Source organism: Drosophila eugracilis, unplaced genomic scaffold (genome assembly GCF_018153835.1).
Source record: "Drosophila eugracilis isolate 14026-0451.02 unplaced genomic scaffold, ASM1815383v1 contig_498, whole genome shotgun sequence".
Taxonomy (NCBI): Eukaryota; Metazoa; Arthropoda; class Insecta; order Diptera; family Drosophilidae; genus Drosophila; species Drosophila eugracilis.
Genome location: NW_024573369.1, coordinates 2054436 through 2077753, shown reverse-complemented (window position 1 = coordinate 2077753; position 23318 = coordinate 2054436). Strand labels below are relative to the sequence as shown.

Below are 23318 nucleotides of genomic sequence, written 5' to 3'. Positions count from 1 at the left end.
GGAAAGTGTTATTGAAATTAAATTGAAATATCAATATCAAATTTCGTTTTTTATCCCTAAATGTTGTACAATAATAATAATTAATTTTATATAGTAAAGGATTGAGAGGAACTCACATTTAGTTCATATTTAAATTCTTAAACTGATCTTCATAAGATGGAATTAATAAACCTATTAAGACAAGCATTTCTAAAGAAACTGCAAGCACTAAAGAAACTTAAACTGAAGGGAAGTTAACCCATTTAAAATAGTACTTATATAGCATGTAACCGTATAATATACTATATATAATATCTTATTCGGAAATCTGTACAAAGTTTATCAGTTTTTAAAGATAATTTCAAGTCAAAAATATTATCAGTATCACGAGAAAATCATAAGCCTCAGATGATTTCACTTTTATCTTAAAATTTCCAAAAGAGAGTTAGTTTAGATTTTATGGGGAGAATCACAACATCATAGAAACTATAGAACAACATGAAGAAGATGTGATTAAGATACCAGATAATGATCAAGACACACTTTAACCAAAAATATAGAACCTATCTATGCATCACTCCCAAAGAATTTCCAAAGAGAAAACCAAAACTCACAAACCTAAAATGTAGTAAAAATTTTAAAGAGAAGTTATAGAACCCCTAAAACTGTGATGCATAACGATAGAAGTCGATCTTTTGGGTCAATCACTGCTGGATGAGCTATGATTCAAGCCAAGGCGACCGCCACAAAGAGATGATTGCGATGGGCGGAAAGCAGACGGCTGTGCCCTCTGGGGGTTAGGAGGTTGTCTTCAGATCTGGGCACGATGGCGAGACAAAGATGCGAGCTCAAAAATCGGAAATGGAGATGGATCACGTAGCCGGCCATGGCGGGCAGCGATTATAGGCGCTATAAAGAGCCGGAGTCATCGCCAGACACTGAGCAGTAGACGATCCACACGTAAACGGCAACATGCAACTCGGTCTCTGGTTTGGCATTTTCGCCATCGCCGCCGCGCCGGTTAGTAGCCAGGTCATCCATGGCGATCACCCATAGCATCCCTCTAATCTACGGCAATTTCTTAATGTTATCTCTCTGTCCTATTTTAGCTGGTGAGCGCAAACTATGGTCCCGCTGGTGGACATGGACAGTACCTGCCTGGTCCCAATGCCGGACTCGAGGAGTACGTAAATGTGGCGACTGGTGGCAACCAGCCGGCTGCCAATCAAATTGCCTCACAGGCCGAGATCCAGCCGTCGCCCGAGGAGGCTCGTCGTTTGGGTCGCGTCCAGGCTCAACTCCAGGCCCTGAATGCCGATCCCAACTACCAGAAGCTGAAGAACTCTGAGGATATTGCCGAGTCTCTGGCCGAGACCAATCTGGCCAGCAACATCCGTCAGGGCAAGATCAAGGTGGTGTCCCCACAGTTCGTTGACCAGCATCTGTTCCGTTCCCTGTTGGTGCCATCGGGTCACAACAACCATCAGGTGATCGCCACCCAGCCCCTGCCCCCAATCATTGTCCACCAGCCCGGTGCACCGCCAGCCCATGTGAACAGCGGACCACCGACCGTTGTGCGTGGCAATCCCGTCATCTACAAGATCAAGCCTTCGGTCATCTACCAGCAGGAGGTGATCAACAAGGTGCCCACTCCATTGAGCCTGAACCCTGTCTACGTGAAGGTCTACAAACCGGGCAAGAAGATCGAGGCTCCTCTGGCTCCAGTGGTTGCCCCCGTCTACAGCCAGCCCAGGGAGTACAGCCAGCCTCAGGGTTATGGTAGTGCCGGAGCTGCTTCCTCTGCCGCCGGTGCCGCGTCATCTGCCGATGGCAATGGCTATGGCAACGAGGGACCACTGTACAACAGTCCCGCGCCCTACGGCCAGCCCAACTACTAAAGTTGGTCATCCTTGAGGGGCCACGGAGGCTCCTCTTCAGCTGCGACAGCTGGTTTAATTTAAATTTCTGTTTTTTTTTTCTTTGCCGACTGCTGAGCGCAAATAAATGAAAAAATTCTTAAAACGTAAACGATTCGTGAAAATGATTTGAAGGTGGTTTTTGGGGTTACAAAATGTTTACAAAGCTCATATTCCGACTCATCGTCATGAATATAAAAGAAAATGAAATACTAAAAGTTGAACTGCATTCAAGGTTGAAGCTAAAGATAGTACACAGTACTTGTTTTAGTTTATAATACTCACAGTGGACCCCAGTTAGTATTATACGTTGAGCTGAAACTTCACTGTACAATAGAATTAATAAAGGTTCTGACAAATATTTATCAAGAATTTAAAACATTCATAAGTATATTGATACTCAGTCTCATTTGGTTATTATCTAATCTAAACTTTTCTTTTGTAAGATATTCAGAAAAGATATTCTATAGATATATGGTAAATGTATCTGTTACATATTTAACGAGAGATAATCAAGAAGACATGGGCTATCAATGCCTTGCATGAAAGTATTTCACACTCTTGTGATTGAATGTTCACTGCATTTTTCATTAAATGGGTTAAAGAAAACAGTGGTTGTATGTACAGGAAAAATAGACAAGTTAACTGATTCTTGAAAGTATTGAGACCTTTTCGCAAGAAGGAAATCTTGGAATTTGCCAAACGACGAATTCCTTGACCAACAACATCGTAAAATCTATATAACATATAGATATTCTTTGAAAATTTAAGTATATTGGTTTGTTTACCTTAGTCTTAATATTGAAAATTGGTTACTTATAATAATAAAAAGATAAGTGCAGAAATAAGGTTTCTTTTAGCAGGAATATGAAATAGCCAACAGATCTTCTATTATAAGAGTTTCTAAAAAGATAGGATCTTTTTGATAATAAAAAAATAAAGAAACCTTTGATTTTTAATGTTACATATCATATAGCCCCTTTGTTTATACATTTCTACTTTAAAACATAAAAGCTTTCACTAAAACTACCTATTAAACCCTCGTGAAACTAAAAACTATAAAACTTCCACTGGTGATAATGAAAAATGTTCTCTCAACTAACCTCCTATCTTATCACTCTAGAAAACCATTATAAATCAAAGGATTTTCAATACCTACAACATAAACAACACCTAAAAACTTAAAACTTTATAGAAACAAGGATTTCGATTTCAGATAACCCAACCAACCACATAATAAAATGAAAATCATTCGGAAATCAGTTTTTGCCCTATCCATTTAGCAACCACTCGGATCGTCTCTTTCTGACTACCCGGGTCTTATGTCTGCCAATGCGGAACTATTTTCGCTATCTGAGCAGACGTTCGGACCTCGATATGCACGGTAGATTCAAAGCCCGGCTGTTGATTCCGACTCTGGTTGTTATTGTTATTGTAATTGGGTAATGGGTACCGTGTATACAATGGGTACTGACTGAGGTTTTTGGGTTGTGTGGCTTCTACGTAAGCTGAAGAGACGCCGTGATATGCGCGCTCGGCGAGATGCGTGCGATCTATCAGCATTTGGCCATGTTTCGCTTGGATCGCGTGGGTCCGGAACGGAACAGCCGGCACCGGAGTCGCCATCAAAGCAAATGTCACGTAGCCGGAGCCGGAGATGCGTCCAGAGCATATTTAAAGTAGTCGGCCACCAATGGAGGGCAGCAGAAGACAGCTGACAGTCCAAGTGGGAGCATACCAGCGGCCGAAAAGCAACTGGAACTTCAACTGGGTGACAAGATGACGAGATCGACCTACATTTGGGCGCTGGCCGCCTGCCTGATCGTAAGTGTTAACACTCCAAATCTTTATAGGATTGTTTTTTTAAGAAGGGTTTTTTTATAAAAACTCCAGAAAGTTGTCTTCTTTCGTTGTCCCAATATTTGGATTACTTCACGATTCAGAGAGGATTTTTGGAAGAATCTCTTAAACTGAACCGTTGCTTCATCCTTTATAGTAACTTAAATTTCAATCTACATATATTACTCGAAAAGAGTTCTCAAAAAATATCAAGATCCAAATCTCAAGTCTATACTCCAACTATTTCCCATATTAACCCATTTTTTCCCGTCATTTTTCAGGCCTGTGCGAGCGCCAATTACGGCGGTCCCCAGAGCTATGGACCCGAAGCCGGTGGCCATGGCGCTGGCCCCGATGGCGGTGCCGATGCCGCTTCAGCGGCCGCAGCTGCTGCCGGTGGTGCCGGTGGAGCTGGTGGCGAGTACGGTGGTGCTGGCGCTGGTGCCGGTGCTCTGGAATCTGGAGCTGATGCCGCCGGTGTGGCTCAGGCTGGCCAGAGCAGCTACGGCTCTGACCAGAACATCCCATACAAACCGGTGAACACTAAGGGCAACACCCTTACCTCATCGATCACCTACCCGCAGAACAAGGGAGAGATCCTTATCCATCGTCCCGCCCCCATCATTGTCAAGCGCCCGCCCACCAAGGTGCTGGTCAACCATCCCCCATTGGTTGTCAAGCCCGCTCCCGTGGTGCTCCACAAGCCCCCAGCAATCGTTCTCCGCAAGGTCTACGTCAAGCACCACCCACGTCGCGTCAAGGTTGAGCCCGTGTTCGTCAACGTGGTCAAGCCACCAGCAGAGAAATACTTTGTGAACGAGAACAAGCAGGGTTACGGACAGGGTGCCCAGTCGCATGGACATGGACATGGTGGTCACGGACACGGTGGACACGGACACGGTGGTCATGGACACGGTGGACACGGATCGGGACCTCATGGTCCTGGACCCCATGACGGTGGTCGTGCCCTGCCTGCCTACGCTTCCGGAGCTGATTCCGCCGCCGCCAGTGCTGGCTATCAGCTGCTCCAGAGCGGCAACCAGGGTCTCTCTGCCCTTGCCAACATCGCTGGCGAACGTGAGGGTCCCTACGGTCCCGGACCCAGCCATGGACATCAGCACTATAGCGCTGGTCCAGCTGGACATGGCGGCTATGCTCCTCCAGCTTATTAAAAGTTGTGGAGAAGTCACGGATTGAGTGACTGCTGCGGCTCCGGCAAACCCCTGAAGCGGCTGTCCAGTCACCCTTTTATCCGGCTGATTAGTTACTATGTTTTAAAAAAAAAAGCACAGCCTGATCTGTCCAACGCCCACTCATGCACACAAATCCGCACCCCTAAAAACCACCCACCAATCCATTCAACGGCCAAGGGGGCGTGACACTCAGGTTTCTTTGCAAACAAATAAAAAAATTTGAAAACAAAAAATTATACCCTCAAGTATCTGTTATTTTCTGGAGGTAAATCTTTAGATGCATATAACTATGGGATTAACTGCTTTATAATAGTCATATCAGATATACCCTGAAAGGTATTGATATTTCAGATCGATATTAATACAGATCTATAAGATTTTTATGAAATACAACATATCTTTAACTCAGTTATGGTTCACTAAGATCAACTTAAGATATAAGATGAGTTGGTAATTTTAAAAGCAATTTTCGGTTCTAAAGAACTCGAAAGTTATATCTACTAAAATTACTTATAAACTATAGGTAGGTAAGCACTGAGATACAACTTTAAACTTTAAAATTATAGATCAATAAACATTTATAAAAAAAAATCCCATTAAGTTATAAAAAGAACTAACTCACCCGCAATATAGTTCCATCCGATAAGTGTCGCATATAATCACAAATTGGAAGTGCTAGCTGTCATTACACATATTAGTTGTCCTTCCCATTGTTCACATGATCAAATGTAGTCCCACGCAAGGTTCAATAACAAACGAGCAGCAATAACAGTAATAATAATAGTAGGTAATGTAAAGAAGATATCGGTTGATGACAGGTAGAATCGCAAAGTAGGTCGCCGGTGCCGCCCATTTTTCAGTTTGAAAATTCAGCATAAAAATGCGATACTTTTGCATCGCGATTTCAGTCTGTAAGCAGAAATAAATTGAGAGCATTAATAAAAATTAACCAACTAAACAGAAATACTATAAAGCCAACAAAAATAAATCGGTTTCAAGTTCAAAGTTTTTTTTTTTGCAAACTTCTTAAAAAGTTATAAGAAAAAATAAGGCAAAATGAGTCAGATGTTGTTCCTGTTGATAACTCTGTGTTTCACATTCCTCGCTTTGTGTTCCGGACAAGTTAGTATGCCTAAAAAAAATAATTAATTTAAAATTAAAATTACATCTTATAACAGGGTATCACAGAAAATCCATATAACCGAAATTGTCACAGAAATATATATTGTCTAGTTGATGAATCGTGAAGAATGACAGGTACGTTAACTAGACTTTTGAAATTCATTTATAAGATACAAGTTGAAAGAAAGTTTTCTGTGATACCAAGTTACTGTTTTTTTTTACAATTATTGATTATAATAAATGTTTTAGTACAATTTTAACTATTTCTTATGTTAGTTTTTAGTTTTAACAATACCTTTTCCTTGCATTTCTTTCGATTAGCCCACCTATAAACGGACAACGGAAGCTAGTATGGAGGCTTTGCACTCCTTAACTCAGCTGATCTTCAGCATTCTTGATGGTTTTAACTTGGGTTAGTTTTAAAAAATATGTTCCTTAACTATACAACTTAAATTTATTTAACTAAACCACTGTTTTTTTTTTTAATAATTATAATATGCATAGAAATATTGTCCATAGAGCCCTATGAAGTTCTATGATTTCTGATATTATTCTTTACCTATTTTTTTTTTTGTTTAATATTAAAAACTAAAACTTTGTTGTGGGTGTCTATATGTATGATTAAATATGAAACAATGAATTAAAAGTAAAAACTGTACACCAGAAATAAAGTTACTTTAAAAATTAAAAATCTCGATTGACTCCTAAGGACGTTCTCAAAGTAGTATTTAAAGGACTTAATCAGAGTTATATATCTCATATAAGACCATCTTTAGATCACGCTTATGAGGTGAATCAAAGTAATCCACACTTTTAACGTTTACTATCTGACATCGCGGTGAAACACGAGAAGACCACGTATTAGCAGCACTCTGCTTAAGTCTTTGTACATTTTGTCTTTTGCGTTACTCTCGAATCTTGTTTTATTTATGGTTAATTTTCTTGAACACTTTACATAGGTGAGTCTCTAGCCGATCAGCAAGTATATAAATATATATGTAAGATTATATAGTGTTTTAGTTGGAAGGGTTTTTTGTTTGTTTAGTTTTTTTTTTTTAAATAAATCATATAAATACGTGGTTCGTTGTTTTTATGCCGGCTACCTTTGCTAACTTTAAAAAAATCGCATAAAATTACGTTAAGTTACAAGTTTAAAATGAAGTTAAATTGACAGTTGCGCTGAATTATGCAATCGATTGTTGTGAACAGAAGTTGAATAATGATTAATGAAAGAGCACCATCGACGAACAGGTGGCCTATAAAAGGTTGACTACAAATTTAAAAGTTAGATTAAATTTTAAAAGTCATTGGAAATGGAATTAAACGCAATCAAATGGGAATTGGCCTCTCTCTTCGAAGTGATCTGTAGTTCTGTTTCCCCCCCTCGTTTTAGTGATGACGCGGTGCAGCATAGACAGCTGCTGGCTGGGATTGGGTGGGCACGGGAGCTGTTGGCAAAGCCGATGTCTGCTGCTGTTGTGGCGTCTGTGGCTGTGGCTGTGCCGGCGACTCCATATTATAGTTGTTGGTGATCACCTCATATGGGCCAACCACTGGAGCTGCCATTCCCCAGGCATAGTGATTCTGAAAGTTACGAACTGAGTAACTAAAAATAAACAATAACTTATTTTCTAAGAGTTTAAGAGAAGAAGATGTTTGTAAGCTGTTATATACTGTGGGTATCAATAGAAAGTTTATATGTTCAAAATCCAATAAATTGAAAATATTTTAGTCAGATAAGCTCAAATAGTTAGAATTACCTGTCCTGGAGATGACACTGGCAACTGTGGCGGTCCCGCCTTGTGGAAGAAAATCGGTGGCGGCGGCGGTTGGAGCAGCCTTGGCGGCGACATTAGGGGATGTGGTGGTGGCGTAGTGTAGTAACTAAAATGATTGCCATTCGAACTCGGGGAGGGCGTGGGCGTGGGCAAAAAGGCCGCTGGTCCCAGTGGATCCTTAAGATCTTGTAGCTGCTCCGGACGTTTAACGCGGATTTTTCCCACATTCAAATTACGCTTGGTGTAGTTGGCTTTTTCCAGCGGTGGCTGCTCCGGGGCATTTCCCGATTCTGGCGAAGGTGGTGGCGTGGATCCGGCAGCCAAATGGTCGTCTCCGGGGCCACTCCTTCCTTGCTGTTGGTCCGTGTTGTTCAGTTGAGTATAAGCGAATGTCGCATGATCCTCAGGCGGTGTTTGGTGCGCCATGCGCCAATGCATATCAACGCCCATGTTGTAGAAGTATCTTAAAGTGATCATATCCACTGGCAAATCCTCGCCATTCAGATGAAGGGAACGACGGGGCTCGCCCACACCAGGAGTATTCAGCGGAGGTTGTGGAAGCGGCAAGAATGAATGCGGCCCCGGCAGGGCTAGAGTTCCAGGTGGTGGTGGGCCATAACCGCTAAATGGCATGTAAACACAGCCTTCGGCTGGCGGAGGTTGCGGTGGTCCACCCATGGGATATTGAAATTCCTCGGAAATAGCCAGCGGAGACGTAGGCCAAGGAGGTGGAACCTGACCAGGACGGCCTCCCAACAGAGGCAAATAGTTCATATATTGTGGAGGGGGTGGGGCAGTAGAAACCGGAATCTCCTGGTTTTGGCTAGAATTGGAGCTCTGCCGTTGAACCCTTGGTGCCTTCGGACGCTGCTGCTGCTCGGGCTTCTGGGACTCCTCACGATCCCGTTGCTCCGCAACCGGATTTTGGTCATTCTGATCAGGATCTTTGTGTTCGCGGTGTTCATCCTCTTGATGGTGAACCTCCTGATAGCAATTCTCCAAGGGAATATAGCCCTGGATCGGCATCAAATCACATTTGCTGGGCTCAAAGTACTGACCCATTTCGAACACCTTATTCTTCTTCCATTTGGAAGTCTTGTTTGCCTTTCCGGTAAACTTGGGCATCGGCATGCGATTTATATGGCGCTGATAGCGGAGTGGCAATGACCAAGGACGGTACTCTTCAGGCGGCAGGGGATGCAGCGATTCGTAGGGAACCTAAGCCAACAAAAAATTTCCATTTAAGTAAGCTGTTTTCTAATTAATTGATTTTACACAAAGAAAGAAAAGCTTCGGATACCGAAACTGAACGCACACTTGCAGAGCAACAATTTTTAAAGATTTTTCAATTAAAGATTCTTTTCTGCATAAAATAAAGGTTCAAAAGCGTGATCGGAAATATAAAAGTATTACATCAAACTTATGGCTGACCCTTGTTTACAAAACTTAGATAATTACTATTAACCTTTAAATCATAATTACTCTGCAAGAGCCTACAAATACATATAAGAAATGTGGTACCCATAGCTTTTTGCCAATCGCCTCCACAAAGACGACGCTGTGGGTCCTGTCTTTGGAGATGTTTTGAATGTGACACGTAGACATCTCCAATTGGTTCTCCAACTCCACCTTGCACTTGGCGCCCACCTGAAAAGCAACGCGACAACCAGACGAACAAAGATAAAGCAAAGCTGGACATATAACAAAGTGTAAAGTTTGTCGAGTATTGAAGATGGAAATAAAAGTGTGTAAAGTGACATAATTTGGACACATGAAACATGAGTATACGTGATGAACAATGATTCTGATTCCTCACGAATTTACCTTAAAGTTATAGTCATTGACATAGACATTATAGCGCTTGGCCTCCTTTCGCATATCGTTCCAACTATCAAACTCTATATTTCGATACATGAAGGGGTCCATGGACTTGGCCACCTTGTAAGGGAACGGTGTAATGCCTGAAAATCAAAACAAAATGTAATAATTAAGTTCCAAACAAATAGATTTATAAATATGTATTACAGGTTCAAGGTTTCTTAAATCTATTTTACTCACCATAATCCAAAAGCTGACGCACACATGACTCCAATCGGTTAGGACACATAGGCATCTGGTCATTCGATTCGTGGCCAGTCTGTTTTCGATCCTGCTCCTGTTGCTTCAATTCCCGCCGTCCTCCCTTTCGACTATTATAAATCTGATTCGCACTGCCGTTGTGAAAATTGCACAGCATATAGTTCTCCAATATGCAGTTGGTTTTAACTGGCAGATCAAGCGTAAAAACTCGACCGTCGGAGCATTGAATTCGAACCATATAGCCCTTGTCATCGAACTGCACATCGTATCTATCCCAATTGAAAGAGTGCGGATGTAACATAATCTCCACAGCAAATGATACGTCTGGCAGCTTGAACAGCTTTTGGTACAGCAACTTAAAGGCGATCGCTGGAAATGTACAAATAGAACCTTATAAACTTTATAAGTTTTATATTTATTATAGGTTACCTACATTGACAAATGGCGGCGTTTTCGATATACTCCACTTTATAGACAGAATCGAAGTGATTCTCGTTGTTAAAGAAGACCCGAAAGTTTTCCGGATAGCGACGATTGAAAATGACGCTGGTTCCCATGTTATAGGGCTCATACAGGATCACATTGCGACTAAAATGTATTTGGTAATAAAGGGAATTGTTAGGATCATATAGCTTAATGGTAAAAAGGAGCAATATAGCCACTTACTGATACAAGTAAGACATAGCGCGTAGCTCTGTCATAGTTCCATAAGTCTTTGGCTTGGACATGTCCTGCATATAACTATCGAAATCACCGGGAATGTCCTAAAGAATACAGAATTCATAAATTATAACAGAACTATTAAATAAATAGTAAAGGTGCGGTATCAAAATCTTTACCTTTTCGAATATGCGTCGTTTTAAGGTCATGAAGCGGACACACTCCAAACGAATCTCGTAGTGCAGCATCTGGGTATCATACATCTGCTCGGCGATCACCCGGAATAAACTGGAGGCGTCCCGGGCCGTATGTTTCCGATAGAGTCCGCGGCTTTCCAAGTACTGGTCGTACGGATCCGGAGCCTGCCTACTGCCGGACGTTATGGGGCGCTGCGATTGCATGTCCATGGCGATTCCTCTGCAATAATTTTAACTACAATTAAAGTTAACCATTTTTCATAATTAACGGATATTGTTATACACTTCAAGGTCAGGAGAGGGGCACCTAACATCGAACATTATGCATTACGAATTTCTTATTGCTTATTTTTACACGAAAGTCCGAAGTCCATCTTAATTTAAGAATTAGATCTGAATACTTGAATTGAAATTCACTATTAACAAGTTTAACTCTAGATTTTTGTAGTATTTGTGTTAATTCTCGGTAATCTTATTTTTCGCCGTCTTCGTTCCAGCGAAGATCAGTGGGAGATGAAAGCAACCAACAATTCAAGATGGCGGCGTGTAATGCTAACGAAGAAAAAACCAAAAGAAAAAGCATAGTTCTAAAAAGACACAAATAATGGAATATTTGTTTTTAAATGTATTAAATAACACAGATTTGTTCAATTATTAAACCGACAAGTATCATTTTCCGAGAATTAAAATAAACAACACAATATTAAAAATATGCACTACTATTAAATTAATAAAAACCGAAACGATCATCACTGTGTTCTGGTTTCCTTTTAAACACTTTTTTGTATAAATAATTAACAATAAAACTTTGGCACCCGCAATCAGCACCGTTACACGAAGAAATGACGCAAGGCAATGATCTTGCCTTCCAGTTAAAATCCCGTACGCTTGTGATGTGGGAGTGTGACGAGACATTTCCAGTGGTTGGAAGGATACCGCAAAGTGAATGGAGCAATAGATATGTGCAAAAGTCTAGTGCAGGACTTTTTCGCGATGCATTAATGATTATTTTTAAACGAACTGTTTATTTATTTAATATTTATTTTATAATACATAACATATTTATTTTATGATAATTACATATTTATTTTATCTGCAAATTTTCAAGTCCAAATATTTTATTCCTAAAATATGTTCATTTTGATTAAATAAATATGTAATAGATTCCTTTTAATATATTATGAGACAAATATGTTAATAGGTACGGGTAAATATGTAAATGACTCCTTTTGAGATGTTGTGCGATAATAAATGATGTATGAAAGCAAAACGTAATATAGTAATAATAACATATATATATTTGATCTGCAAAATTGTAAGTCCAAACATTTTATTCTTGCAATATGTTTTTATTGATTAAATAAATATGTAATAGATTCCTTTTAATATTTCATGAAAAAATAAGTATGTAAATGTTACATATGCGATATTAAATGATGTATGAAACAAGTGGGCAAGAGGGGCTTATATTAAGGTAGGGCTTGTAAAATAAAATACTATACAAGATTAAGATTTTTTCTCGTGTTAAGCCTTTTTTTAAATAATAAAATCAAGCATGCAAACTTGTCAAAGTTTAAAATGTATTTTTAATTTAGCGGCTAGAATAGTACTGTTATCGTTCCCTATCGATGACCCCGATAGTCACATCATCTGTTCCTTGTCATCCCTAAAAGCGCTAGACCAGGTTTCAACGGCAGCTCTTTCCTTGTTGTTGTTGGCCTGCAGTTTAGAGGGTGGAAAATGCCGCTTTCCTCGCGACGCGTTGTTGTTCTTGCCTGTGGCGGTTCGTCTCAGTTCGAAATTGCGAGTCAATGAAGCCAGGAGTAAACTTCCAGTTCGCGCTGTTACCGCGACAAAAGTTGTCTGGAAGAGATGTGAGTGTGTGAGTGTGTGTGTCTACCGTTTTCTTGTTTTTTTCTCGTGTTAAGTTCACTTTTTGTTTATTGTTAGTAAATGTCGTTATTTGGTTATCTTGCGAGTGTGCAAAAACGCAACGACTTTGATTTCTGTTCTCTCTCGGTGTTTCATCAACTTTACGCCATTTTCTTGTGTTTTTCCTCCTTCCACCGACAAATAATAACAAAAACCAAAATTAATATAAAAATCGCAATCATTACCAAAAACAACAACACGTGGGCTGAAATATACACAGACTTACACGCAAGCAACGTTATGAAATTGGAAAAACTGCCTAAAAAGGGAGAAGGAGAGTGTGCAGTTATTTGATTTTCATGCACTGCCGTAAAAATCAATAGGAGCGACAAACAAAGCACGTGTTTGTGCGAATGGGATGGCAAATCGATAAACAGTTAATCAAGTTTGTTGAACGCCTGCCGCCCCTTCTCTATCTCGCTTTGTTTGCTCCACCTCTCTTTCTCACACATGGCTGAATGAAATTTTTTGTGATTCCTGTCTTTGACTTCCACGATTTTCGATTAACTGGGTCAAATTGCTAGTGACATAAAAATGGTTTTAACTTTTTTTTTGGTGATATTTGTTTGTAAGGTGGTCGAGGTCAATGTCACGAACACTTTCGCAAAGTAGTCTGCTGACCTTCGAACTTTGCCTCGTTTTTTTTTGCCAACAATTAATTGATTAATTTCGGCCAATATATCGTCAGTGGCCTTATCAATACACCGCTTATACAACTATCCTGTTCTCGCGTCTATCTTATCGCTGAAATAAAATGTGCTCTTCAACTGGAGTCGCCGGGCTTCCAGATAAGTGCTCCATTAGTCCCATCTCCCTTGCTCGCGGGTCTTGACATGTGTCGCTCAACCACGGCTTAACCCGTTATGTGATAAAAATTAGTGTTCCCGTTTTCGAAAAATCTATTCATTTTTATAATATCTCATTTTTTTTTAACGTGTGCATAAATGGTTCGGTAGGATAATGTAAGCCAAAACAAGTAGGACTTAGGAAATTACAATACATATTTAGCATAACTACAGTTACAACATTTGTATAATATTTCATGATTTAATATTTGGTAACCCTAATTTCATGAGTTACCGAAATTGGGAACATCTAGAAAGTTTCCTTCTTCTCTCTGCTTTATTTTTTTTTTTTTGTCTGATGCGATTGTTTGCCGGTCGGCGGCAAAGAATTTCCGTTTGCTGCTTTTAGTTGCCTTCGAACATTTTAGCTCGTCGCGTCTTTGCTGAAAAAAGGGAGAAAGGTAAAGAATAGAAAAGAAGCATCGGTCCAAACAAAACAAAGAGAATTCGCTGACCAAGAGAGCTCGAGAAACATTTGCCAAATGTGAATCGTGAATCGTGGTGCATGTGAAATATCTTTTTTTGTTTGGCTGCCGCGAACCGGTTATTATTATTATTTTTTATCTCCACTCGATTGAACCGCACACAGTGGTGGACCTACGAATTTGGAGCACCCAGCTGTTAGTAGAGTGCCGCGTATTTGTTAATAGGGCAGTATTACACTTAGCAGGCATTACCAAATAAGTCTTAACAGTTCAGTGAAGTTAATAAATTATTTTTAACAAATTATAGTGGGAAAGATGAGTGATTGTTTATTTAACGAATCGGTTCCTTGGAAGTGAAGTGTAATGCTGCCTTAAAACCAACTGTATTATCTTTGTTTTGATAGTTTTGCTTTATTTAAATTCTTGCTTCTCTTTTGGTTCTCTTTCTTTCTTTTTACATATGTATTTGCTTTGCCAATCGAATCGGTAAAATACCACTTACCACTTGTTGTTGTGTCAGTCGCAAGATGCAGTCGATTAACAGTAGCGGCGCCAACAGTGGCGGCGAGAAAAATGAGACCCGCATGCGCCGCAGGCCCATACGTAAGCTATTTTTGTCACCTAATCGACAATCGTCCTATTTTTGTTTTTTTTAAACACCGTAATACCTTAATTCCCGCTTCCTAAATATTATTTTATAATCATTAGTTTAATTATATTTGATACATTACTATTTTTATTAGTTTAATAACTTAGTTTCACTGCAACCTTAATCTAAAGTTAATCTTAAATTTTGACTGCTATTAACACTACTAAATTTTATCTACTAATGCATTTCAACATAATTGTTAAACATTATGAGTCTGACCTTGCATCATCAATGTTTAATGGTACATTTAAATGAATTTAAGCATTCTTATTAAAAATGATTAGTGCGACCTTGCAGCACTACGTTTTGTAATTACTTTTAATAACAATGCTTAAATGCATTTTAAGTCCCATTATGCAATGATATTTTCTTTAATCCAAAAACTAACAGCAACATTAATTGTGAAATATACTGTAAACGGTAAAACATTAACCTTAACACCTTAAAACTGCCTGAAATTGTCAATTTCACAGTCACTACTGTGAAATGTAATTTTAATCGCAACTAATTTTACAAAATTCCCCGTGGCCTCTCTCTATTTTAGTTTGTCCCTTTTGTTTTACTTAAGTTTATTTTAGATTATTTGTGTATTTTGCTTTGACATCTTCTATTGTGTTTTTCCCATAATTTGCTGCACGCTATTTTTAGAGCGCAGTTAAAATGCATTTCGCAGCAATTAATTTAATGCTAAGTATTAATTTTTTGTTTGTCTGAATTTGTACACTAATTGCATTATGTTTAACAATTGGTTTTATTTATTAACGTGACCCTGAACAGCAAAGTTTAAGGCCAAATGGCAAGCAGTGCAGTGCCCAGCCGTACCGCTGCACTGCTTAGCCTACATAGTTTTCAACTTCTTGGTTGAGTTGGCCCGACTTCACTTGACTCGGGACGGGAGTCATTTAGTTGACTGCCATTTGTTTATTTTGTGTAAACACGCCAGCGGTTGGCTATATAGATATGTCCATATATATATATTCTTTGTGTTTGTGCAATCGGCAGTTTGGTTGCAAATGCAATGGCACTTGCAGTTGCACTTTCATTGCCATTGCCAGATGACGAGGCTTAACGGTTCGGCCCCGTCAGCTGTTTATGCGGAGTTTAATCGATTGCATATAAAATACAGTGGCGGTCAACCGATTAGTAAAGTCAAACTGAAGTTAGATTTCAAGAAATAACTCATATCTCCTTGGAACGGCTTACCTAATGGCAGATATCTTATTATTTAGTTACTTAATGGCCGAAAACTGAAAAGCGAACATAAGTTGTCTACTTTTAAATTATAGTTAGTCAATTAAAACTATTTATGAGCTATGAACCTGTCCTAAGCTGTATAGACAAATCACCTCATTCGTGCATTGAGCAACATAATCGATATCTTCTATAGGTTATGACTTGCCCAATGAATCGTGCATTGAATAACTTAACCTAGTAACATTTAGTTTGATATTGTTGAGCTTTTTTTGTTCACGGCATTGTTTACAAACATTTCCAGTTGCAGTTGCATTTGTTTATTTATTTTCATTGCCATAAGTCGGCTTTTTGCCCTTTTTTTTGTAAAGAGGCAGCGGCGCATAACGGTTTTTTGAGTGCCCAGCGCATGAGCATTTAATCATTTTCGATTTATCATTGTTTTTGCCGTCTCTGTTTACCCTTTTTGAGTGGTTTTTGGCCATTTCGATCTTGGGCTCAAGGGCTTACACGCGCCCACTTACATGGGTACAGTGGCGTTCGAACAAATAGGATCGACTAAGGATAAAGAGACATATGTACAAATATAGCTGTTTTAAAGATTTAGAGGTGACTCTTTTTTTGTCAGTTAATCCCCCAAAAATGACAGAATTTATCCCATAATTAAGCCAATAATGGCCAGATTATGGAATGTAATACCTAATACCTGCATTCACAATTTAAAATGTCAAATTTGGGCACTTATCAAAAATGTGAAATTCCGTTTATCCTGATTTTCCCCTTAGAGTCACAGCATTATGCTGATAAAGAGGCCAATAATGGTCCGGACTTTAATTCTTCTTGTACTTTAATTCTTAGTCCCGATTTTTCCCCCAAAATGAAAGTATTTTGTCCATAACGTGGTCCAAATATAGATTGCCATACCTCGTTGATCAGATAATTTAATACCCAATAGATCTGCTTTTAAATCGAAAAATATTAAAATGTAAAAAAAACGGATTTTTCGATTTTATACATAAATTTAGAATGGAAATATTAAAGTAAACATCTATTGCTATTTCTCTAACCGCGTCTGTATATCCGGGGTGCTCGAATTGAGTCCATTTGCCGGCGATTATGAGCAGCGTTTTGTGTAGGTGTCGAGAGCTTTCTAAGACGCAAAGAGCTTGTTATGACGTCAGTGAGTGGTGCTGCATGCATGCTGCGTGGTAAACACTCGAGTCAATATTGGTATTAACACCTAATCTTTGGTTTCCAGTTAACGGACAACGTCATTTGTTGTCTTTGCCAACTCTCCGGGAATTAGGACCTCACTGCAAATTGACTATGGGAAATAAATAAATTAATTGTCTCCACTTTACCACCTTTTTGGCCATTAAAATTATATTGGCATAGGTGGTTTACAGAAGATACAGTCGGAATTCGGTGGTTTGAATTTATTTATATTGTAGAAAAAGGTTGTCCTTCCTTTTAAACTCCTTTAAATTAAACTAAAAGAAATGATTTTTCAACTTCTCAAAGACATTTAGCATGACCCCCAAAACAAAAATCCGGTTCACGTTTTTGCGTTTTTTTTTCCAAAAACAGAAACTATTTTAAATATTTGAGAGTTAAGAAATTATAACACATGTGTTTATATAGAGACATCGATCCGACACGTTTCTGGAGCAACCAAATAAGAAACTGTGGCTTAGCCAGTCACAACTTAGTCGACATTGAGAATCGGTTGGGAATATATTTATCAAAATTGGAAAACAAAAAAGTGCAAATCGGTTGTTTATATTTTTTTTTTCGTTTCTATTTCCAAACACGGGAATTAGCTGTGAAAATGTGGCCAATCTTCCAAAGAAAATCCATTGGAAGTGAACTTTGGTCTGCATTAATATTGTTATAGAATTATTCCATTGATATCACATTATGGATCGGCTGCTGGGTGTCCAAGGGGGTCGTTGTGGGCGTGGCACATACTGCGGTTACGCCCGACTCGTGAACACCTGTGATGACGAAAGCACCGGTGAGGCAGGTATGTCTATGTATCCATTAGAGAAGTGAGTGATGCGACGAGAGACAGAGAGAGAGAGAGAGAAACTAACAAAATGAACAGAGAATTGTCGAATTGAAATTGTTTTTGTTTGCTTGGCAACAAAATGTTTGCTCAGTTAATTGTTGACATTTGTTATGATAATCCATTTCTGACGCCTGCTTAATGCTCAACCAGCTGACTCAGCTTGACTGGGCTGAGTTGGCTGGCTTGGCTTAGTAAAAGATGCTCTTAAGAGTGTGTTCTACAAACAGCTTTCAAAGCTTAATGCATACTAAAAACCATATTTAGCTATATTCATACATATATCATAGAATAAACTATTTGAAATTATAATCAAGAAAATCACCAAGTATCAAGTTTGACTTTGAAAATAGATAGCTTTTTCAAATGGTTTCCTAAACATGGATAGTTTGTTTCGCTAGCCAAAAGCCTTTAATAATTTGCCTCTTTCTCGTGCGGACTATTATTTATCGCTTTGCGTCTGTGACTCCTTGGGCAATTCGTGAATTGTTGACACTGTCATTAGGTTATTTTATCAAATTTACAATTCACTTTTATGGCCATTGCTGTTCGCTTTTTACAGTCGGCTGGCTGCCCTCTGAGAATTCAGTTATCAGCTAAGATCAAAATTAAAAAAAAAAAAGAAATACAAAAAAGGTGATCTTTTCTAGCTTTGTAGACGAAGCATTGTAAAATAATTAAGCTTCGTCGCAATTCGTTTGAATTGTTTGTTATTCTCGACGTTGATAGGAAGGTTTCCCCATAATGCCTTGCCGATAAGCTACAGTCTAGTTGGGCCACACGATTTCACGATAATATCCGTCATTTATGGATGAAAGAATACCCGAATTTGGCTGTATGAATCAGTCTTCATTGGGTTAAGATTGCTGGAAGTTGGTAAACATCATAATAGTCCTGCCTCAATTTTAGTTTTCCACTGCGTATTATTTCGCCCATATCGCTTGGGCCATAAAAATACTCGTATGTTGATCAATTTTTGGATCAATTTATGACCAATCGTAAGAAACAGAAGCGGAAATGGGTATTATAGTTAGGGGTTTTGATTTTATTGGTTAGCTTTATGTTGTTATGGATGGACTGAATAATCGATACTATAAATAATTGTGGCTAAAAGCTAAGGATAGTGGTTGTAAAAAACTCATTATGTTCTTGTTTAGACAGAATTCGCTGAGCTTCTGCCCATTATGTTCATAAATCCATAAATTGGAATTATAGAGATTGTTTTACTCAATAATTTATAGAGAGATATAGGGGCAAAACACAGAGTTAGCCCACTTAAAAACGTGATTCGTAAATAAGCCTTAAAATGTAGTATTTTTCATATTCAAATTTCTTATCACCACCCTAGACCCCTTGAAGAGCGAAATTTCCATAGTATTTATTATCGTCATTGCTGGGAACTTCCAATTTTACATTTCAGTCTTGCTTATCTGGCAATACTTCTGGAATATATGAAAACTTTGATGATTAATACCAACGTTTAGTCACGTAACTAATTAATTTATTATTCTTTTTAGAATTTACAAGGAGAAGCATTAGGTAGATTTCGCTATTTTGGAATAATCTTTGAGAAAAAATAAGCGCAAGGAAACTTCCCTTAACATTATTTACCACGCTTTTTCTATCTTTGGAAACTCACTCAAATAACTTCTTTAACTTAAATTCCAGACACTTTCTATCTTGGGAAACTTCTCAAAGATAGTAAATAAAGTGAATGAGAATTTTGAGTAATTTTAATGATAACTTTCGATCGTCTCGCCTCGTAGCACTTTAAAGTTGTAATGGCCACGAAGAGGAGGAGGAGGAGGAGTAGGAGGAGGAAGTGATAATGAGGTGATCCAATAAAAAAGACAGTGACAGTGGCGCTAACTTGTCAACGACCACGTCCGACAATTGTTTAAAAACCAAGGTCAGGGGCAAGGCCAGAAGCCAAACCACCCAAAAAAAAAATGTATATATAAAAAAGTTAAATAAAAACATTTCAAACGCCAAAACGAGAAAACGAGAAAACATTACATAAACGAGCGTCGAACAGACACACACCACGTATCCGTATCTATAGACCGGCTGTATCTGTATCTCAATCGGTTTTGGTTTGGTTTGGGTTTCGGTATCTGTAGCTGTATCTGTGGCTGGGAATACTAATCAAGGCAAATGACGCGTGTCGTTGGCTTTTGTCTCCGCTCTTCAAAAGACCAAAATCAAAATCAGGAAAGCATTGCCGCTGGAATGATTAAATCCGTTGATAAATTGCACAAAAAATCAGGAAAAAAATAAATAAAAAACGAAGACGAAGAACACCTGAGAAGTACCGGGAATGCACTCGACGTGATAAGAATCACAGCGTTGCTGGTGAGGATTCCGGGTAGGGTTGTCAAAATGATATTAAATGAAAGAAACCATAAATCATCGAAAGAATAGGTAGGATTAGGTTGGATGTGATCGATATTCTTATATATATATTCCTATATAGTGCATACTACTTAATCCCTATATTTGATTTAGATATAAATACCAAATTTTTCTGCCACAACTCTGATTGTTGTTTTCAGACTGCAAAAACTCACTCAATCGCTATAATTAAAAAATCGAGATTTCGGACAAAGTTCCCCTCCGATTAGATAGATTCGCATATATATATGCGCCACATATTTCTGTGTAAACACAGGCTCCACTCAAGGTTCTGGCCATGCCCAGCTCTCTGCTCCCAGCTCCCCCATACCCTCGATGGGTTCCTGACTTCCTTCACTTACGGTACTTCACATCAAGATCAAGTTCGTATAAGCTGGTGTGACAGAGATAATTTTAGCCAGAAGTACGTGACAGCTGATAATGCCGAAAGGAATTGAAATCGAAATCCGACCAAGGAATGGGAATACAGAGGGGGGGCGTGTGTAGGTACTGGAAAAGGGCAATCAATATACCCCTTGATTTAATGGATAATGCAATCCCCATGTGACGCATTTGCGATCTACGCACGTTTCATGGGAATACCCTGTATTATCAAGTTAATGCATTAAGAAATGACCATAAAATAACCACGTGACTAATAATGATTAAGAAATAAAGGTATTATGTGGGTAACAATAATATATAGAATTAAGAAGAGCCTAAAAAATATTAATCCATCGAAAGTAAAAGCAATAACTTACTTAAAAACAGGAAACATAGTTCGTTTTAAGGAAAATTCAAAAGTAAGAGCATCTCCATTGCCGTTTTAGAACCCAGAATTTCCCCTTTGATTCTATCTCTCAAGTGGTTAGAAGGATGAGGCGAGAAGCGAGGGGTCTATATCTTCTGATTTTCGATTTTAACTTTGCGTCATCCAAAAGCACTTATGTCCAGCCAGATTCTGCTGACTTCGATCGCGAACAATAAGCATTATCTCACCGGTGGCCAGTGGCCTCCTAAACTATTTTTCAATGCTCAGGCATGGCCAGTTAGTTAGTGGGAATCTGATCGGATTCTTTGGAAAATTATACATGATTCACTCATGGTCAGGTGGAGTCAAAGAACCCATTCAGGTGACCCAAACGATATTGATAACTGCGATTATCTTTGGCAATACGAGTGTTGTTTTGTTCTTGAATTTAATCACAAAGCGTAAGTCGCAAAAGGGCGATGGTAAATAATCGTTGATCATGGCAAAACAATGTATTTTGTTTTCAAAAGCTTCAAAATTCATAAAAACGATAGGTAATAATCAAAAATTGTTTGAGGGAACTCACAATCATTTCGAAAACCACTGAAAAAATTAGATTTTCTTCAATTATTTTGATGGTTAACCAGCCGCCAGCCTGTCAATTAACTTACCATTTTAAAACGTATGTCAACTTATATTTTCGTTCCCTTGGTCAAGACCTTGGTCAACTTGAAGTTATAAATGTTTAAGTTTTGCACAATTTGGTTGCCATTTTCGACAGCCTTAAAATCTCACAGTCATAGAAAATTCAACCCTTTGCTCATATGCCTCGGGAGAGGGTTTGGTTTTCGAGCCATTAAACCTTTTCCATAAAAGAATTTTCTCTGAAAACTATCTTTTCCCCCTTCTTAGTCACATTTCCACCTAATCATATCTTGCGGCTAGATAAGGTAACTTACCTTTTATCCACCTTGAGATATCATAAGAGAGAAGTTCCCAAAATCCCGGCGCATCCACGGAGATTCCCGATTCCCCCAATTGCCGGGTATTCCACCCATTATTCCCAAACGCTGTGGGTCTGTACTGTCAATGAGTCATCTATAAAGATGTATTACACCCATAGCCAAATTGCGTGTAGGTTTTCTATCTAAGTATCTTGGTATCTCCCAGGTTTTTCCCCCCACCCCACTACATGATTTTGGCGAGGCAGGCAGTGACAGAATGTAATGTAATCGTTTGTCAGGCGAAAAACTCGTATGCAATTAATATGCACATCTCGAGCGATAAGATTGTGGCAGGCACAGAGATCTCCAGAGCTTATTTTTTTTCTGGTTTTCGCAATCATTTTATTGTTTGGTTTTGTTTTTTCTGCTTGCCACCTGTCAATAGTTGGGTTTGGGTAAGGAAAAACAATTAAAGCTCATTACATCTGTATAATTGGTTGGTATTTAGGCAAAGCTGTGGAGGAACGATGCGCTGTGGGGTTCAAGGCTAAGGGACGCTGGCGTAATAATTCATGTTGCAATTTGCAGCTGCTAATTTCATTTCAATCGCGTGCAAAGCTCAAGGCATGTCTCTCAATCCCTAGTTCAAGTTGAAGGTTTTCCCACACCGTGAAAAGTTCATTACCCGTAAACGATGGTTATTTTTTCTAATAATTTTTAAATTGAATGAATTTGGTCCACTCTTAGGAACCACACAACTTGTCAATTTTAAAATAAGTTAAAACCTTTTCATAGATATTTTACAATATCTGTTTTTCCTACAAATATTTTTTCCTGTGTATCACGAGCTTGGGTGATATTTGTGGTAGGGAGAAATTTGACAAAGGGGCGGACGTCAGCTGTTTACTGACGAAACTAGCGGCGATCTGCCAGCGATAGTTGATCGTAATTATCTGCCGGGCAATTTGATTGAACGAAAGCCCCTCGCCGAGACCTCCCTCTCCCAAAAATCAACCACCCACCCCATCAGTTTGTACCTCAAAAAACCAACGGCAGTTCATCAATTGCCAATCGATACACTATAAGCTATTTCATTTGAGTAATTTTCTCGGAAAAGCCAGCCTGCCAGCTAGCCAGCAGCTCAACGATGTCAACTATGTAAATGACCTGCCACCTTCCTTCCCACCCCCCGTAGTCCCGCCAAGCACACACAAAATAGTATCTCTGATAAGCGGTAAATGTATCTTTTGTCAGTCTGTTTGTATTTATTTTATTGTTTTATTTTCGCTGGCTATTTGCTCGCTTCTGATCGATATTGTACTTCCCTGTCTGAGTTCAGGTGCTAACTGTACCTACAAAAGA

At 38.9% G+C, this 23318-nt stretch overlaps 4 protein-coding genes across 7 annotated transcripts in view; 3 read left to right on the top strand and 1 right to left on the bottom strand.

Moving 5' to 3' along the window:
* The first annotated feature begins 925 nt into the window (after positions 1-925).
* On the top strand, positions 926-1997 carry LOC121530325 (chorion protein S36). The gene is made up of 2 exons (XM_041819252.1): positions 926-999; positions 1089-1997. The coding sequence occupies exons 1-2, from the start codon at positions 952-954 to the stop codon at positions 1875-1877; spliced, it is 837 nt and encodes a 278-aa protein (XP_041675186.1). The 5' UTR covers positions 926-951; the 3' UTR covers positions 1878-1997.
* A 1599-nt stretch (positions 1998-3596) lies between these two features.
* Positions 3597-5160, top strand: LOC121530328 (chorion protein S38). The gene is made up of 2 exons (XM_041819256.1): positions 3597-3719; positions 4016-5160. Exons 1-2 carry the CDS (start codon positions 3675-3677, stop codon positions 4904-4906), a joined length of 936 nt encoding a protein of 311 aa, XP_041675190.1. The 5' UTR covers positions 3597-3674; the 3' UTR covers positions 4907-5160.
* Positions 5161-6947: 1787 nt separating this feature from the next.
* LOC121530320 (protein ovarian tumor locus) lies at positions 6948-11801 on the bottom strand. Of its 4 annotated transcripts, none has more exons than XM_041819243.1 (9): positions 11047-11801; positions 10746-10983; positions 10573-10670; positions 10340-10494; positions 9886-10275; positions 9652-9788; positions 9349-9474; positions 7810-9045; positions 6948-7633 (listed from the first exon to the last, which is right to left on the bottom strand). In XM_041819243.1, exons 1-9 carry the CDS (start codon positions 11082-11084, stop codon positions 7439-7441), a joined length of 2613 nt encoding a protein of 870 aa, XP_041675177.1. In that variant the 5' UTR covers positions 11085-11801; the 3' UTR covers positions 6948-7438. The 4 variants fall into 4 exon arrangements, with proteins under 4 accessions (XP_041675177.1, XP_041675179.1, XP_041675178.1 ...); XM_041819245.1 differs by having other exon boundaries at positions 10746-10998; positions 11517-11801; XM_041819244.1 differs by having other exon boundaries at positions 11517-11801.
* A 759-nt stretch (positions 11802-12560) lies between these two features.
* The window catches only part of LOC108118074 (solute carrier family 41 member 1), a 29551-nt gene continuing 18793 nt past the window's right edge, over positions 12561-23318 (top strand). Inside the window, exons 1-2 of the mRNA XM_041819257.1 lie at positions 12561-12637; positions 14486-14568. Coding sequence (XP_041675191.1) covers positions 14493-14568 — 76 coding nt within the window. The 5' untranslated portion in view covers positions 12561-12637; positions 14486-14492. The remainder of the gene's footprint in view (positions 12638-14485; positions 14569-23318) is intronic.

Bases quoted from the DNA above. Each gene is read 5' to 3' on its own strand.
- LOC121530320 (XM_041819243.1), bottom strand. From the start codon at position 11,084: ATGTTCGATGTTAGGTGCCCCTCTCCTGACCTTGAAGT. The intron at 9,475-9,651 runs GTAAATTCGTGA...GTTGCTTTTCAG, and splicing joins TCAATGACTATAACTTTAAG to GTGGGCGCCAAGTGCAAGGT. The intron at 7,634-7,809 runs GTAATTCTAACT...CGTAACTTTCAG, and splicing joins CAGTGTCATCTCCAGGACAG to AATCACTATGCCTGGGGAAT.
- LOC121530328 (XM_041819256.1), top strand. From the start codon at position 3,675: ATGACGAGATCGACCTACATTTGGGCGCTGGCCGCCTGCCTGATC. The intron at 3,720-4,015 runs GTAAGTGTTAAC...GTCATTTTTCAG, and splicing joins CGCTGGCCGCCTGCCTGATC to GCCTGTGCGAGCGCCAATTA.
- LOC121530325 (XM_041819252.1), top strand. From the start codon at position 952: ATGCAACTCGGTCTCTGGTTTGGCATTTTCGCCATCGCCGCCGCGCCG. The intron at 1,000-1,088 runs GTTAGTAGCCAG...GTCCTATTTTAG, and splicing joins TCGCCATCGCCGCCGCGCCG to CTGGTGAGCGCAAACTATGG.